Here is an 18,936-nt window from a genome sequence, read left to right as displayed (position 1 = left end):
TCAAAGAATTCTACTTCTTAGGGTGTTTTTCAGTGTTGCTGTAACATCTTTTTCCCTCAAGCTGTAGATTAATGGGATTACCATGTGAACTACAATAGTATAAAATACAGAGGATATTTTTCCCCTCATCCCTAGATCCTGCTGAGGATGGTTTGAGGTGCATAAACCCACTTGGTTTAAAGAACAGAGAAACTACAAGTATGTGGGATGTACATGTCCTGAAGGCTTTGCATCTTCCCTCAATAGACTTAATTGAAGGATCCTGGAGAGGATGAAACCATAAGAAGTAAATATGATGATGGTGGGTGTCTTGGCCCAGAATGTTTCAGCCCCAAACCACAGAATCCACGAGGTCTGGTCTGAGTGGGGGAGCGTGGACTTTGGAATTCCTAGTAACCCAAAGGCGATAAAGACCAGACACAGGCATCTTGTCATATTTAGAGAGCTCTCAGTTCTATGCTGCAAAATTGGAGTCTCTCCTTTATTCAGCATCTTCCTGGCTGTAATGTAACCATTCTTCCCTGACCTCAGACCATTTCTCTCCCATCTTCCTAGACCCTATCAGCAGATCTCTCAACTGTCTCTCAACCTGTAGACCTCCCCGCCTGATACTTCCTAACCCTCTCCTCACTGTCATGTAGATCTATCCCTCCACGCTGGTGCAGGACTATTCACTTGGTTACTTCTGTAGAGATGTAAAACTAAGGGACATTCTCCACTGAGGCTATGCTATTCAACATCAAATCAGCTAGAATCTGCAATATAATGTAGACCTGAGATCTGGAGGTTTGGACCCTGAAAAATCCTCTAATACCACAATATTCAACTCCGGACAGGTGGGGACAATGATATCTTTTTCCTCCTGTGATCAACAGTTCTAATTTATTGACAAAGGTGCTGGGACAGGAAAGCTGGAACAGAGGGAGAAGGTCAGAGAAATTGTGGTTGATGGTTGGTGATATTCTCACTACAAAAGGTCAATTTAAACATGTGTCAAGTATGAATCATGGCACCAGCAAATCCCATCACATATTCACCATGCATAAGACACATACACAATGTAGGGGACATGACAGGGTTATACACAAGGAGTTGCAAATAGACACATAGCGATCATAGGCTATTGATATCAGCACATAACATTCCGAAAAGGCAAAAAGAGAAAAGATGTAGACATGGGTTATGCATCACATGTAGAGATAATGTTCCTTCTTAGGATGAAGTTCATCAGCATTTTTGGTGTAATCACAGAAGAATAAGAGAGGTCTGTAAATAACAAATTAAAGAGGAAAAAGAGCATAGGAATGTGAAAGGGTGAATTGAGGACAATTAGCATCATCAAAACTAAATTTCCCAACGTAGTGATCATGTACATTATTAGAAAGAATGAAAACATTGGTATTTGAAGATCAGGCTAGTCTGTTAAACTCATGAGAACCAATTCAGGTACCAAAGAGCAATTTAAAGGAAACATTTTTTTCTGTGTGGTAATCTGCAGAGACAGGCAAGGTGAAGTTAAAGAAGAAGACAGAGTATTCAACAATTATTGTCATCGACAAACTTGAGAAACACACTGAGAATATCTGAAAATGGCCAACTTGAAACCTTTCATGCTTCCATTAATGAATTACATCCCTCATATTAAAGTCTTATTGCCTTAATATAACAAAGAACAGTGTCAACATCTTGCAAATATGAGCCTAGGACTGCCATAGACTAGCATGAAAACTGAAGAGAAAAAAATTCACATAGGCCTATTTGCATGCAGTCTTCTACAGGTCAGCATCCAGTTATGCCAACACCATTTGTTGAAGATTCTTTCTTTATTCCATTGTATGACTTTAGCTTCTTTGTCAAAAATCAGGTGTTCCTAGGTGTATAGGTTAATATCAGGTTTTCAACTTGATTCCATTGGTCTACCTGTCTATTTTTGTGCCAATACCAAGCTGTTTTCAGGACTATAGCTCTATAATAGGGTTTGAAATCAGGGATGGTGATACCTCAAGATGTTCCTTTATTGTTCAGGGTTGTTTTGGCTGTCCTGGGTCTTTTGTTTTTCCATATAAAGTTGAGAATTGTTCTTTTAAGGTCTTTGAAGAATTGTGTTGGGATATTGATGGGATTGCATTGAATCTGTAGATTGCATTTGGCAAGATTGCCATTTAACTGCAGGAAACAAAAGAGCAAGAATCCCAAATTCAGAGAGGTAGGGTGTTAGTTGGGTGGGGGATCAGGGGAGGAGAGGGAGAGGGAACTGGGATTGACACATAAAAGAATCTTGTTTCTAATTCAAATAAAAAAATGGAGAAAAAGATATCACAAACTCAGATTTCCCTTCAGATCTCAAAATAATTGTGGAGACGAGATTCTTTCTCTGTCTGTCCTGGGAATGGACTTTTTCTAAAGTGGGTGGAAAAGATGAGTATAATTGTGGGTCCCTCAGGAAATCAGAATCATGATCCAGGGTGTAATACAATTTCCTCAGCTCCATCTTCAGTATAAATGCTCTCCTCTGAGGAAGAGCCTGGATGTTGTTCTGCCCTACTAATAATCACCACATCCTGCAGTTAAAAGGCCTTTCTCTGCCTCCAGAAAAGACTCAAAGTCTTAATCACAAATAATGTTCTGCAATTCAAAAGTTTTCCCAGGAAAATTAAGTCTGGAGTATATATTCTTTAAAATTGAAACTTTTGAGTCTGAAATATTTTCAGGTATACAGGTAAGTGGGAAAATAAGACTGCTCTAAGGTTTGGATTGAAAATTGTGAGCTCTGAATTCCAGGTTTACTAAGGGCCCTCCTTCTTTTCTCTGATCTTAAAATGAATAAATATTATGTTTATTTTATTGAAGAGATTTTTAATGTATTATGTTCTGTTTGCTGTTTCCTGTTCCCCAACTCTTCTGCGGTCCTCCCCAACTCTCCCTCCTTATAAATGTAGACCTATTACATCTCTCAATATATGATATACTGCAGCAAGTGTCTCCTGTTTCCTTGGAAAATGAGACTCAAGTGAAACCTTCACCCAAAAGCATTCAGAGGGATCAGAGTGTGTTAGGAGTGATTTGCAGCATCTCTGTTGTGGTTCTCCTACTTGTCAGAACTGAAGCCCTCCAGATTCACAATTCTCTGAAAGGGGGCAGGAATCCTTCTCTCAGCGGACTTTCTATTTTTCTTTTAGTTTTACATTAGGCACATGTTTTTCATTCATACCACAGCAAAGGTGAATCTACAGAAGGAATCAGCACTGCAATGTACAGGCATCTTCTTACAATTTTAGTGTTGTGGGGAGGGCTCTAGTGAAGCAATACAGGAGATGGGAGAAGGTTGAATCCTTATTAGTGTATTCTTTTCCTTCATCTTGTGATATTTTTCAGAAATCATAACAAAATTTGATGCCAATTGCTTTCTGACTTAAGATAATCTGATTGTGACCATACCAGTCAATTCTACATAATCCCATTACATGTGTGAAGGACGTATGACTAGTGGGGGCCATTCTCTAATAATATTCTATTTTCTGTTTCTACAGATTTCCTTAGAGAAAAAATGGACTCAGTAAATGTCTCTTTGGTGTCTGAATTCATTCTGGCAGGATTAACAGACAAGCTTGATCTTCAACTACCCTTGTTCTTTGTGTTTCTAGCAATTTATCTGGTCACTATTTTGGGAAATTTGTGTTTGATAATTCTGACTGTGCTGAATTCTAACCTCCACACACCTATGTATTTCTTTCTGTTTAACTTGTCATTTATAGACCTCTGCTATAGTTCTGTGTTCACTCCCCAAATGCTGATGAATTTTATATTAAGGAAGAATACAATTTCTTACATGGAATGTATGACTCAAGTCTATTTCTTTTCCTTCTTTGTTATTTCTGAATGCTATATGTTGACTTCAATGGCCTATGATCGCTACATGGCCATCTGTAATCCACTGGTGTATAATGTTTCCATGTCTCCTAAATTATGCTTGAACCTTATGCTTGGTTCTTACTTTATTGCATTTTCTAATGCTGTAGCTCACACTGTATGCATGCTGAGACTGACCTTCTGTGATGCCAACACCATCAACCACTACTTCTGTAATATTCCTCCTTTGCTCCAGCTCTCATGTACCAGCACATATGTCAATGAACTTGTAATTTTTGTTCTTGGGGGCATCAACATCATTATTTATTCATTAACTATCTTCGTGTCCTATGGTTTCATCCTTTCCAGTATTTTCCACATCAGTTCCTCTGAGGGCAGGTCCAAAGCCTTCAGTACCTGCAGCTCCCACATGATTGCTGTTTCTCTGTTCTCTGGTTCAAGTGCAATTGAATATTTCAAACCCTCCTCAGCTGGGTCTATGAATGGAGGGAAAATCTCTTCTGTCTTTTATACCAATGTGGTTCCCATGATGAATCCTTTAATCTACAGCTTGAGAAACAAAGATATTAAAGTTGCCCTTAAAAAAACCTTGAATAGCAGGATCTTTTGATTCTACAGTGTTGTCTTTATGCCTTTTATTTTGGGAACTATTTATGGGCAATATTTCAGCAGAAGACTTTACCTTTCTTTCCCCTAGAAAATATTCAACTTTTATTTTTATTTCTATTTTTTATTTAATTTATTTTGTTTTTGTTGTTGTTGGCTTGGATTTTGAACTGGCAAAATTCCTGGTGTAATTCCAAATATTATCTGTTCCCTTTTCTATCATAAAAAGAAATTTGAATTCTGTGATTTGATTTTTATATTTTCTGAGTTCATCTTCTTCATTGTTTCTCATTTTCAACATTATCTATTGTTTTGTATTTAAAAATGCTGCCACAGAAAGAACTTACCTATTTCCCACCATTAATTACAAACATATTCTTTTTCCTATTAGACATCAAAACATCTTACAAATGTCAAATGAAGTAACGTTGAGATGGCAGTTTCCACTGTTTGTGGGTTTCTCATTTTGAATGTACATCTTTTGTAATTCAAACATCTGATTCTGTTCTTTTCTGTATATTTTCCACTAGAAAACAACATAACCCTTTTAATTTCCTGTGTGACAGATTCGATTTATTGCTAGTCAGTAGCATAATGAAAACTCTGGAAGTACCTAATTGTCCCAGGTTTAAGGCATGTTATCAGTTCATATTCCTTTTGCATGTGTGTTGTTACTATTTAGGAAATATTAACATAAGAATATAGTACAGTCTTGAATCTTTATAATAGTTTGTCTGTAGGAGACACCTGTGCCTAGAGTTGTTGCAGTGGTCACTTTATTTTGTATTATTCTTTTTGTTTGTTTTCTGTTTGTCTGGTTTTGTGTTTGTTTGCAGTGGAACCTGAGTTCATCTACAAAATTAAAAATGAAATAGTTTGGGTGTTTTAAGTGCCTTAATAATTCAAGAAAAGAAGATCTGGGATAAAAAGCATGCCAACTAAAGTCACTAAAGAAGAAACAAGAATACAGATAGTGGGAAAATAAACGCCTTTCTCTGCAAAGACTCCCTAAGGAACTCTGAAAATTATATTACCACCAGATACTTAACCTTCTTCTATAATTCATTGCTAATATTTCCCTTTCTTTATTAGTCTTTATTCATCACACCCACATGACTATGCATTAGTACTGTTTTGGAAAATGAAGACCAAAATCGCTTTATTGAGAAATGAAGATGGCTATGTTTTTGTGTTCAATTTAGTGAGGACAGTAAAGTCAAGAAGAAAAGAGTGAGCGGTTTTTGAGACATTAGTTAGGATGAAGGCTTCAGAGAGTTCAGTGCAGCCAATGGGAGCCTCTTTCTATGGCCTCTTTTATCTTTAGTAGAACTTCCTGGAAATACTACGAGGACTGAAACATCACTCTGCATAGGTTAAAATGCTTAACCTCATTGACAGGAAAGAAAAATACAACCCAAAGGAAGATTAGGAGACAAATAAATCACTCCATTGGGTTTAACTTTTGTATGAGACTCCCTTATGGAATTTCTCTGAGAAATAAATATCACTAAAATGGATTGTGTTGGCACATTCTAGGTATCAAGGACAAAGATATTATTAACACATGACTGTTTAAAGCACTGTCTTTTTCTCTTCTGTGAATGAATGTGTGTAGAAAAGTGTTTATAGTCAAGAGTTGTTTTACTTTTTTTTTTCAACAAAAAATTGAAAAGTGCAGTGTCTGTGGCAAAGATTTCCATTGTAGATAGAGGTTGTCTTATGAAGTGTATGGGAGGACAGTGGATCCTGTGCATATTTGCAATATAAAAGTTTCTTTCTGTCTAAAGGGAATGATCACATCTCACATATCAATATATTATTATGAACAGTAGCATTATGGTCCGAATGCCTATGACAGTGGGTAGAGATGACTGTGTACACTTCTGCAAAACAGACATTTGCCAGTGTTTGTTGCAGTGAGGTGTACCAGGACAGGTCAAGACAAAACAATCACTCTTCTAACACAAATTGTGAACTTTCCAAGTTTTCTTTTTCCTTACTTGAGCAATATAGAGATAATGAGGCTTCAATTATGTCATTCAACTGTAAAGGAAGCCAGGAAGTTATTTCAATATAGTCAGGATAAGAGATTGTTACATAGAATAATCAACAAAAAAATGTGTGTATCCATCCTTGATGGAGCAAGCACCAGCATGGGTAAGTTAGCAAACTACATAAGAACAAGGCTGAGGGAAAATGTCAGTGTTGAGTGCTTGCTTAATTTGTGTTAATCCTTGGGGTATAATCTGAGTACAAAAAACATAACTAGAATAATGAGATTATAAGCCATATTTTGTTACATAAGCATATAGCAATTATAAACTACACATTCCATGAAAATTTTGCCATAGTAATTGCTTTATAGATAACATTTATATATTCATATATAGATCCTGTTTTTCACCATTAAATGTTAATTCAAAGCTTTGATTGAAGAGTTATTTATGTGAAGAGTGAACAAACTTAAGCAAACATGAAGAAAAAATGTTCAAGTATCTGTGATCAATCTTTATAGTACAAAATGGATCTCATGGAAGCAAAACTACAGAAGCAATGTAAAACTATAGAGCCATCTAAACTCACCTAGAGCAGAGACATCCTGTTCACTGTAACTAAATAGGAGTTTTCACTTATGCTAATTAAAGGAGCAAAGGCTGTGTTCAGTCAAGTTGTATAGATTTTGAATTGCAATAAAATTTTTCTATCTTAAAACTTAGAAGGAGAGCATATTTGTCATTCCGTTTATAGAAATTCATTTTAACCTCTTAAGTTATATAAGTGAATTCTTCTCCCAATTAAAACATTGAAATGCTTCTAAGAAGAATTATTATCATTATAGACTAGGAATCAAATCCAAGGCTTCACTTGTGGTAGTGAGTACTTTACTACTGACATTCACCCCAGGACATTAATTTTCAATTCCACTTACAAACAATGAAAACTTTATGTGGAGCCTAATAATTCCATATACCAAAAATCCCAAATAATAAAATACTGAAAAATTACTGTTCTATTCAAATCAAAGACCTGAAAGTTTCATATAATGAAAATTGCATAACTTTGCTAAAAGAAATGGATGTATAAACACACACATACACACACACACACACAATTCTTTGCTCTTAGCTTAGACATTCCTTGGCTGATATGTTGCTCTCATAGTCATTTAAGTACAGATGCACATGCCTTGCACACTTCTGTGCTAGCATGCACTTGTGCACACATACTCACTGGAGAAAGTATATTCAGCCCCACACAAAAAGTAAATATTGAAGAAAACACTACAGAGATGAAATGTATGCAGATGAAAACCACAAAACAATGCTTAAAGAAATTAACAAAATATAGCCATCAAGAAGCATAACTTTTTGTTTTTTGTTTTTGTTTTTGTTTTTGTTTTTGTTTTTGGTTTTTGGAGACAAGGTTTGTCTGTGTAGCTTTGGAGCCTATCCTGGCTCTTGCTCTGTAGACCAGGCTGGCCTCAAACTCACAGAGATCTGCCTGCCTCTTGCTCCTGAGTCCTGGGATTAAAGGCATGTGCCACCAACACCCAGCCAAGAAGCATAATTTTATAAATTGGTCAGAAAAATGACTACTGTTAGGTTGTCAATATAGACTGTCTTTCCATTCCATTTGGTCCCACAGCAGGTTAGCCTAAATAAACACACAAAGAGTTATATTAATTATAAAATATTTAGTGTATGGCTTAGGCTTCTTACTGGCTAGATCTCTCTTAAGTATTAACCTGTACCTATTCTATATATTTCTACATGGCCTTGTCTTACCATTGAAAGCCTGAAATCCTGTCTTCCCAGTAGCTACATGCTGTCTCCCTGGTGGCTTCTCTCTGCATCTTTTCTTCCTAGAATTTCCTTCTCTGGTCCTGCCTATACCTCCTGCATGGCTATGGTCTAGTCAGTGTTTTATTCATCTACCAATGAGAGAAACATATATCAACAGCATACAGAAGGAAATCCCCATCAGTCAATACCTTCCAAAGATAGCTAACAATATCACCTCTCAGTGACATTTGTTTTTAACAAAATTCTTTATTGGTTCTCTGGAATTTTACAACATCCACAGCTATCTTCCTCACTTCCAAGTCCTTCCATAGATATACCTTACCCTTGTAGAGTGCCCCCCATATTAATAAAAAACAAAACAAGTTCACTCATGTGTCTTTCCAACACCTGTTCACTTGTCATAGTGGCATCAGAGAAACTGTGGTGTGTCACACAGTATATCTTTTTATCCAGTTAGTCCCTCCCCCAAAATGTTCATTGCAATGGGCCATTGGTCTCTGGCACATCATCTTCATTGGATATCCTGAAACTCTTCTTGGATATCCTGCTGTTGCTCCAAGCCATGGAGATCCTGCCATAAGTGCTTAGCAAGACCAGTCCATTCATATACTCCAGTAGAACATAGGATGGCTATATGTTAGGGCAGGCCAACCGAGGCTCAAGATATGGTTCTGGGGGATAGCTGAGCTGGGGGGGCACTGGGGCAGCCTCATCATGTGAGGATTAGAGCCCTATTTTCTATGCCAATGCCATCAGGGTCTGTTCTCCCATGCCTGCCTTGAGGGGAGGGGCCATGCCTGCCAAGTGTGTGTGTGTGTGCGTGGGGGTGGGTGGGCAGCATTCTCTTGGTGGAATGGGGCCAACTCTTCTGCTGCAGTTTCCAGTGAGGGCAGGGTCAATTACCCCAGGGCCAGTCATGTTTGGGGCCAGCACAGCATGGGCCTTGGATTTCAACACACATGTTTCTTACTATCCACCATGGCACAAGGAGACATGGACATCATCACAGACCCCAGCCAAGGCACAAACAAGACATAGAAATGTCCTTAGGAACAACTTGGGTTCTGACATCGCCATGGCCCTGATGGCATCACAGACCATTGGAATCAGTATAGCCCCAGAGGCATCAAAGGTCTCAGGCATGCAGATAATCTCAGGTGGCTGTACATACCTCAGGCATCCACTCATCCACAAGTGGCAACAGGAGGCATGGATATCAACCAAGACTCTGGCTGCTGCTGTGGCATGAACATAGACATGGCCCACAGCAGCTACCCAGCCTAGGCAACACCATAGCTACATGTGGCCTTGCAGACCAACTAGGTTTTCATGACTCTGAAAGCAGCACAGCTCTCAGACACCAATATAGCCACAGGATGCAGTTCAAACTGTGGGTATCCATAAGGCCTTTGGTGGTACCATTGACCATGGATGCCAACAGAGAACCTTGCTGCGGAGGAGCAGGGACCCAGATATGGGTCTTGGTAATGACCTGTAATTGGTTGTCACTATGACCGTAGGTGGCAATACAGGCTACTCAGATTAGCTTAGACCCTGTTGTGGACCAAAGTTTTATGCAGTGAGAGTACAGCACATATTTCAGGGGTCTTCCCACCAGAGATACCTATTGCATGGAGACATAGACCACATTTAGCAAGGCAATGAGGAATATTGTCACCAGAGATGCACATCGATAGAGATATCTTATTTAGCAAGGTGATAATGTATACTGCCTTCTGAATGTGTTCAGCTGTCTTCAGTGCAGACTTCTTGTGTGAAGAACTCTTTCCCTCACATTGCAGCTTGGGGATTTTTTCTACAACACTAGAGAGTGTTAATTGTTTACTGGGCACAACTTTTCCTATATTGTGATATATTGGATGAGTCTTCCCAGATATTATAAAATCATTTATAATTACACCTACAAGGTTTTTAAAATAGTTATCAATTTGCCTTAAATTTTACTAGTTAATTATTAGTTATAGGTATTCATTATTGATTATAATTATTGATTATAAATATAGATTATCAATATGAACACTGACTATCAATATACATTATACAATGTATCATGTAAATGTATATTGTATCATGTAAATGTAAATATCAATATACATTATTGAGTGTTAACTTCAAAATCATTATCATTCCTCCTATCATCTTCAGACTTTTAATTACTCACATTATTCTCTGCCCTAGAGAGATTTACATGTTTCTTAAAAAGGGAGCAGATGTCAGGGGCCATGAGAGATACAGCATGTGTTAACTAGTGTTTACCTGGTTGACTCACCAGATGCATGATTCCTGATGGGGTAGCCCTACTTGGCACAGTAATGTGGTCACTGCCTATTGAAACCATTTGCTGCTGTCTGTAATTTATCTCATGAAACATTTCATAATTCCCTAAGAACTTCACTTCTTCCTTAGAATAGTTTTTGGAGTTTTGTGAGTTTATCTCATGAAAATATTCCATCTCCTGGCCAATATCTGTGGGTGATATAGAAGATGACCTCTCATTGGTATTATAATTTTGATATGTCAAATATAAACTGGGGCATGCCTCATGACCAGATCTATTTGTCCCACAAGGACTGTGGACACTTAATAGCCTGTCTTGTTCTCTTACTCAGAATAACTGCACACAATTAATTCACTTTCACTTCAGAACAATTTCAAACTAAAGGCCTTTGGTAAAACGATCCTATGTTTAAAACCTTATAGCTATGTACAAAGTCAGAACCACAGATGTCCAGCCAAGGGTACTAAGAAAAGTAAAGCATGCCTGTTCTTCACTTGCCAATGTACTAACAATAGATCTGTGTCTTAAACTTATCATTGGGCACTATACCATCCATATTGATTTCAGGTTCTGCTCCTGTGTCCTTGGGAATTTATGTTGCCATGGCAAAGGCTCTGCTTTTATTGCTTAGCTTAGGAATGTGCTTCTGACCAATGAAAAACAAACTTTGTAATTGTTACCTTTTGGCTCAAGCCTCTGGGGAAAAGAGTTTTGGTAGAAAAGAAAAGAGAGGTAGTAGCTGGAGGAAAAAGATGGCATGAATTAGCGGGAATGGAAAAGAATAAGAATGTAGAAGGAATAAGTAAGTAGGAAAATGAAGAAAAAGAAGAAAGAATCAAACAGAATTAGAATTGAGACAGATAATTAAAGCTAAGTAATTATAGATGAATAGGATAAAGAATGAGAATAGAGAACAGTAAAGAGAGTAGAATAAAGAGAAAATGTATAGAATAAATGTGGTATGGGAAGATTCTGACTATAGCACACAGACTTAGATCCTACATGTATTTTAGCAGCTTGTACAGCCACTTTGGAAATCTGTATGGCAACTCCTCAGGAAAACGGGAATCAGTCTACCACAAGATCCAGTAATTCCACTTTTAGGCATATCTCCAAAAGAAGCACATTCACACAACAGGGACATCTGTTCAACTATGTTCATAGCAGTATTATTTGTAATAGCCAGAACATGGAAGCAACCTAGATGCCCCTCAAATGAAGAATGGATAGAGAAAACGTGGTACATTTACACAATGGAGTACTACTCAGCAGAAAACAAAAATGGAATCTTGAAATTCACAAGCAAATGGATGCAACTTGAAGAAACCATCCTGAGTGAGGTAACCCCATCACAAAAAGATAAACATGGTCTGTACTCACTCATATATGACTTTTAGACATAGGGCAAAGGATTACCAGTCTACAATCCGCACTGCCAGAGGAGCTAGGAAACAAGGAGTACCCCAAGAGAAGACTGCATAGTACCTCGATGAAAGGGAGGGGGATGAGAACCACTGAACAAAGGGGAATCATGGGGTGTGGGTGGAGAGGAAGGAGGTGGGAAGGGAAGAAGGGGGGAGGAGAACAACAGGCCTGAGAGAGGGGAGGAAGAGAGGAGGGCAAGAAAGGAGATGCCTTGATAGAGGGAAACAATACAGGCATGGAGAGAGGTCTGGCACAGGGGAAATATTAGGGGATTCATAGGGATGACCCCAACTAAGAATCCAAGCAGTGGTAGAGAAATTGCCATTGATACCCTTTCCCAATAATGAGATTGGTGTCTACCTTGGTTACCATTCCTAGAGCCTTCATCCAGTAGTTGTTTGAAGCAGATAGAGGCACCCACAGCTAAGCACTGAACCATATCCCTGGAATCCAATTGTGGAGAGGAAGGAGGGATGAGCAAAGAAGCAAAGACAGTGTGCAGAAACCCGCAGAAAAGGTTGACCTGACCTACTGAGAACATGGAGACACTAGTCATAATGCTGCGGAAACAGCATTGGACCAAACAAAGCCTTCTGAAAGTGGGTGCCCACTAGGAGGTCAAGACAGTCTATGGGACCTCTAACAGTGGAGCCAGTCTTTAACCCTAGAGCACAAATGGACTTTGGGAGTCCATTCCCTATGGAGGGATACTATTGCAGCCAAGATACAGCAAGGAGGGCCTAGACCCTCTCCCAAATGATATGACAGACTTTGAAGGTCCCTGGTGGAAGGCCTCACTATCCCTGGGGAGGAGTTTGGGAATGGGTGGGGGGATTGGTGGAGAACAAGGGAGGATGGGAGAGCGAGGGAATGGGGGGATAGATATGTAAATATGAGTAGTAATTAAAGAATTTAAATTAAAATAAAAGTATCAGGTGTCAATAAATGTGAGGATTTTTACATCTAGGTCTATGATTGTATTCCAGGGATTCACCTACCTGGGTTAATGGCAATAACATATGATTTTTATTACTATAGCACTGTAGTAGAACTTGAAATCAGGGATAGTGAAACATACAGAAGTTCTTTTATTATTTTATCTATCCTTTATTTCTGTTTGGGTTTATTTTTTCCACATGAAGGTCTGTAACAAGCTCCCACTTGTTCAGGTCATCTGTTTCTGTGGGTTTCTCCAGCCTGGTCTAGACCCATTTGCTCCTCCCTCCTCCCTCTCTGCAACTGAATTCAAGGAGATCATTGGGTTCAGTTCAGTGTTTAGCTGTGGGGCTCTGATTCTGCTTCCATCAGCTACTGGATGAAGGCTCTAGGATGACATATAAGGTAGTTATCAATCTTCTTATTGGAAAAGGGGGCTTTTAAGGTAGCCACTGGACTATTGCTTACATTGTTAGTTGGGGTAATCCTTATAGATTTATGGTATTTTCCTTAGTGCCAGATTTCCCTTCATACTTATAATACTCCCTCTATTATGTTATCTCTTCTCTTACCCTCCTCTATTCTTCCCCTGACTCAGTCTTCCTACTCCCTCATGTCCTCCTCTTCTGCCTATTCTATTACTCAGGTAATGTTTATCTTTGATGTTGAGGTATGTTTCATGTATGCAACAGAAGGATGGATACTATTTTTGCATGCATACTGTTAGTCTGTGTCTTTTTATCAGGAATTCAATCATTAATATTCAGAGACATAAATCATCAATGATTGTTAACCCCTGCTATTATGTTGGTAGTGGTGGTAGTTTGTGTCTTTGTGTGTGTGTTTCCATTTTTAGGGATTTCTGGTGTGAGATTATTTATTGCCTGTATTTTTATGGGTACAGTTAACATCCTTGGGTTGGAAGTTTTTTTTATAGAATCTTCTGTAGTAATGGATTTGTGTACAGATATGTTTAAATTTGACTTTATCATGGAATATCCTGTTTTCTATTCATATTGATTGAAATTAATAGTAGATGTGCTAATATTGGCTGACACCTCTTATCTCCTAGAGTCTGCAAGATATCAATCCAGGTCCTTTTAGAGTGGTATTGACAAACTGGGTGAATTCTAATAGTCTGCATTTATATATTACTTGGTTTAATGCTTTTTACTCTTTAATGTTATGACTTTGTTTTCTGTTTTGATTATTATTTCTTTTCTGATCTTATCTATTTGGTTTCTTCAAGATTCTTGTATTTTTATAGTTATGTTCTTCTTTAGGCAAGGACATTTTTTTCTATGAGACTCAAAGAACGAGATGGACTGCCAGTATCACAAATTAACACTGTTTATCTCCTGTCTTCTAAGATTCTTTGGGCTGAGTGAAGACAGAAGGGAGGAGAAGAACAGCAAACAACAAAGTGCCCAAAAAAACAATGGGAATCTGAGAACAGGTATAATATAAATCATTTTCTAGCTCGGATACTATTCTTAACTCCGTGATATAAAATGCCTACTTGGGAAGCAGACACTGGAAGCTCTTTCAAAGATAGTGTCCCGGGGACCCCTGGTTTAGGAAATCCAGCTTGACTTTCAGCCAGGCTTCTCTAGTCATTTCACTCAGACATTGTAAACTCCCAGATTACTGATGTATTTCTGTCTATCTGACACCTTGACTGGGGGCTTTTTTACTAGCAATCTCACCCAAGGAGATGCAGTGTTCTGCCCCTAACTGTACATGAGGAACTCTAGCTGGCTGCCTCAACTATGCTTTCCTAGTCACTTCTGAAAGATGTTGTAAGTTCCAGATTTGATGACATTTTGTGCCTACCTGCTGTCTGCTAATTGTTCTTAACTTTCTCCCTCCCGTTGTAGATTTACCAAGCTTATTCATTTGCAATTTACAGTAGTATTACCTAGGTAACTGCTTAGAAAAGAACTGGTTTCTCCCTCTATTCCTCTCTGTTTATTTGGGAATAAGACTTTCTCATTGAGCTTGCAGGTCACCCATTGTCAAGCTGGGCTTGCTAGTGAGGTCCTGGGATCTTCTCTCTGTGTCTGCTAGTGCTGGGATAATAGGTAACTCTAATACCAACTTAATGTATAGACTCTGGGTTTCTAATCTCAGGTCCTCTGCTAGTAAATATGCAGTTAACCCACTCTGTCATCCCCCATCCAACTTTTTTCTTTCTAGAGTTAATTTTCTCAGCTATTTTCCCATAGTGGCAGAAAAGGAAAAGAAAGAACATTGATGGACATAATCATTTCAATTCTAGCTGTTCTTCTCTAATGCTCCTTTTGAATCTGGTTAGGAACCTCATAGCACAGGCTAAGTCTGAGGACATGCAACCATCTCAAAAGTAAGAAGAAATATTGATATCCTAGTATTTACTAAACAAAGTTACTTAGGTAATGAAAATAAAGATATGTAGTCATCTTGGCATGGAGTCAAAAATATTAGCAGAATCTACCCAAGATATCCATAGCCATTCTACAATAGTGCAATGTATAGATTTTGTCTTTGATTTTTTGAACTTGCATTTATCATTATGTTGCCTTTCAGTTTTCATTCTAATCTCTGTTGCTTCAAATAGAATATCACCTTTTTTCTGAAGATCCTGTAAAACAAAGAGAGTAGAAAACAATAATGCAGATTATTAAATCAGGCATGGCGTAGGATCAATGTTACAGTGCTTATTCAAAATTTCATGCCACTTATTTTATTGTAATTTCTCTGTAAATCTTCAAGTGTCATTCTGCATATGACATGATGGGAGACCATAATAATTCCTCACTGGTGAAATGATGGGATAGTATATCAGATCCAATGGGCTCTGGAATAGATTAGCAAGCCTGGGCAGATAGCCTTTATTGTTATGAGAAGAATGAAAAAGGTAAAGATAAAAACCAAATGCTATCTCTGCCAAGGGACATGGGAGGGACATAGTCATAATAAAGTGATACTCTTGATTCTTGGGTTGCAGTCTCAGAAGACAAGGTCATCGGGAGTCACAGACAGTTTCAGAAAACTATTGGCAGCTTGCACTAGCATGGGGTTGGAGGAGTCTGTGAAGAAGGAAAACAAGGGTCAGAACTGTACTATAGGGGAAGAGGGGGCTTTTTCATGAGCCTTCTCAATTATTCTTTACATCCCATTCAGCCCTGATTTAGATACCTGTAGTACCATGGATTTGCCCCTTGACTTGTACTGAGTCTCCTTTATTGTTTTGTGTCAACAGGAACCCAGCAATAAGGATACAACAAACCTCCAGGAGTACTAGTTACATGTCTAGGGTTACTCTTACTCAGCTAAGCATCCACATCTATGTTCCTTCCCTCTGAACAGCTTGTCCCAGTCACCAACTGCATATTTCATCATAATCCTGAAGAGAAAGGATTAGCTAAAAGGACAGAAAATGCTCTGAGATACCATTGTAGGGGCAACTATGGGGACTCACCCTCTGGTACACTTACAGGCATAGCTCTAAAACTAACCTGGGAAGGAGAGAGAGATGGATGCTTTGCTCTTACCTGCATGGTCATGGAGCCAGGCCACTGCCTTCCTTTCCAGAAGTTCCCACTCACACTTCAAGTCTTTGCCATTGGCATGCAGCCAGAGCACAGCCAGCACTGTGGCCCAGACTGAGGGGTCCTGATCCTGCAATACAGACAGAAACTTCTGTAATGCTTCAGGCAGGGCAGGAAGCTACTGAAGAGGATGTAGAGAGGTTTTCTAACTCCTTCCTTGCCATTCCCTAATATGCTGCTACTTGGAATTCCCTGACCCATCCTTACCATGCAGATGGACAAAGCCTCAAGACAACATCCCATTACCACTTAGAATAGGACTTATGTTGTAAATCCAGTGTAAACCGCATCACATTTTGCAAGACACCCCAAACACCCAGTACATGAATGATTAGGCTGTACAAAGAGAGGGAATTGTATATATATGAATTCTTTTAAGTTATTGTGTTCATTAATTTTCTTTGTATCCTCTTGTGCCAAAAAATCCCCCACAAAAAAACCCAAAACTAAACAACACAACAACACATTGCCCTAACAAAGAATTAAAAGCACATTTCAAAGCACAAATCCAATTACTACAAAAGATAAAAGATTTTTCTAAATTAGTTCTTTAGTAATGATGGATACTGGAATGTAGGCCCAATATTAGACACCACTCATATTTCTGAGAGGGCTGCTTAAGTTAAGGTAGTAAGAATCCAAAAGCATGTTGCTCAGGACTAGATGCAAAGCCCATTCTGATTTTTAAATTGTGGCTCTTGAGTGGTCTCAGCTTTGGATAGATGACTTATGAAAATCCATAATCATAGCCCAAGAATGAAGCTTTTCCTGAGGTATTTTGGTTCAGATTTTTTGCTTCACATTGCTTGAGGCCACATGACACTACTTCTTTCTGTGTGCAATTGTTATCAAGTGAGTTTGCATGTCCTCTCAAATAGCCAAGGATTAAGAAATAAAAGCAATCCTTGACTCTTGCTCCCCAGACTGATAGCTGGGAAACCAGCATGGGACTGATCCAGAATCCCTGAATGTGGGTGTCAGTGAGGAGACCTTGGAAATCTATGGGGCCCTTTGTAGTGGATCAGTACTTATCTCTAGCATAGGAATGGACTTTGGGAACCCATCCCTCATGGAGGGATACTCCATGAGCCTAGACACAAGGGGGTTGGCCTAGGCCCTATCCCAAAGGATATGACAGACTTTGGAGGTCCCCCCTATGGAGGGCCTCACCCTCCCTGGGGAACAGAAAGGGTATGGGACAGATGGGGTATTAGTTTGGGGGTGGTAGTGGAGGAGGGGAGGGAGAGGGACCTGGGATTAACATGAAAAATAATATTCTTTTTAATTAAAATAAAAAATAAATAAAATGGAAAAAAGTATAGAGCCGTTATAAGAGGTGGAGACATTTAGAGGCTGTTCTTAGTCTGAGTGAAGCTTGTACTTCAGAAAGCCAGCCTCTCTCCTCCGAACTCAGGGCACCAAGTTCTCCAGGTGCCCTGAGACCAGCCCACCTTTACCCCCCAACAAGTGGGGATAATATGTGAGTATCTGTTAAAAGTCTATGAAGATAAAGTCCGGGAGGAGTACGAGCAGATCCTCAGTACTACCTCACAAAACAGTATGAATCTTTTGTGAAATTCACACATGATCAGATTATGCAGTGATATGGGACAAGGCCAACAAGCTATGTATCCTGAAGCCTTCTTGCCTATCTGGATACCAGGTGTGACCTAAATTTATGGCTGCTGTACACTTTTTGCAACTGGTTTGTTATCACATTTCAGCTCCAACTTTGCATCCTGAGAGCACTTAAATGTTTCTGCAGATTCATTTTATACAACTTGAAAGACCTTAAAACTTTCTGTTTGCCACAAGCATAACTTTCTTTTCTGCTCATCCATGAAACAGCTGTAGCCTACTGTGATAGGTTTTCCAAACAAAAGTACCTGGAGCAGCAGGTTAGCAAAGAATGCCTTCAGTGGCACTCAATAAGTGGAGTTTCCCCAAGCATAGCTCTGTGAGAAGTGTGTGAGACTGTGTGTGTGTGTGTGTGTGTGTGTGTGTGTGTGTGTGTGTGTGTGTGTGTGTGTGTGTGTGTTTTAAGTTATTATTTGTATTGTACAAAACATTTTTTGATCTTGGGGATTCTGGCTGTGAATTTGATGCATGGCAATTATGGTTAGAAACATTTTTTGGTCTAAAGAATATCATTAATGTTTGGTGACAATATAAGTTGTATCAGTGGATTGTATTATGTGTAATTATTATCGTTAAATACAGGGACTGTTTTCAGGCACAGAATTTGAATTATAAGTTAAGATGGACATTAGACATGATTATGATGATGCAGGGAAGGTCTGCAGTCCTGAATCTGCAAATACATGGTGAGAAATTAGAACAAACTGGAGACAGGTCATCAATAAAAGCACTCTGCCTAGCTGTGCTGGAAAAATACTTTACTCCAAGA

General features: G+C 38.8%; 2 protein-coding genes and 1 pseudogene across 3 annotated transcripts in view; 1 reads left to right on the top strand and 2 right to left on the bottom strand.

The window, feature by feature from the left end:
* On the bottom strand, positions 1–1,868 carry LOC113835307 (annotated as a pseudogene).
* A 1,679-nt stretch (positions 1,869–3,547) lies between these two features.
* Positions 3,548–4,480, top strand: LOC100773683 (olfactory receptor 8B3). The gene has a single exon (XM_027412256.2). The coding sequence runs from the start codon at positions 3,548–3,550 to the stop codon at positions 4,478–4,480; it is 933 nt and encodes a 310-aa protein (XP_027268057.1).
* Positions 4,481–15,620: 11,140 nt separating this feature from the next.
* The window catches only part of LOC100759681 (von Willebrand factor A domain-containing protein 5A), a 32,237-nt gene continuing 28,921 nt past the window's right edge, over positions 15,621–18,936 (bottom strand). For both annotated transcript variants that reach the window (XM_027411839.2, XM_027411840.2), the window contains 2 exons: positions 16,473–16,599; positions 15,621–16,007 (listed from right to left, as the gene is read on the bottom strand). In XM_027411839.2, coding sequence (XP_027267640.1) covers positions 15,928–16,007; positions 16,473–16,599 — 207 coding nt within the window. In that variant the 3' untranslated portion in view covers positions 15,621–15,927. The remainder of the gene's footprint in view (positions 16,008–16,472; positions 16,600–18,936) is intronic.

Source organism: Cricetulus griseus, chromosome 4 (genome assembly GCF_003668045.3).
Source record: "Cricetulus griseus strain 17A/GY chromosome 4, alternate assembly CriGri-PICRH-1.0, whole genome shotgun sequence".
In the NCBI taxonomy this organism is placed as follows: domain Eukaryota; kingdom Metazoa; phylum Chordata; class Mammalia; order Rodentia; family Cricetidae; genus Cricetulus; species Cricetulus griseus.
The sequence above is the reverse complement of the archived record's forward strand: the minus strand, read 5'-3'. Positions and strand labels throughout refer to the sequence as shown.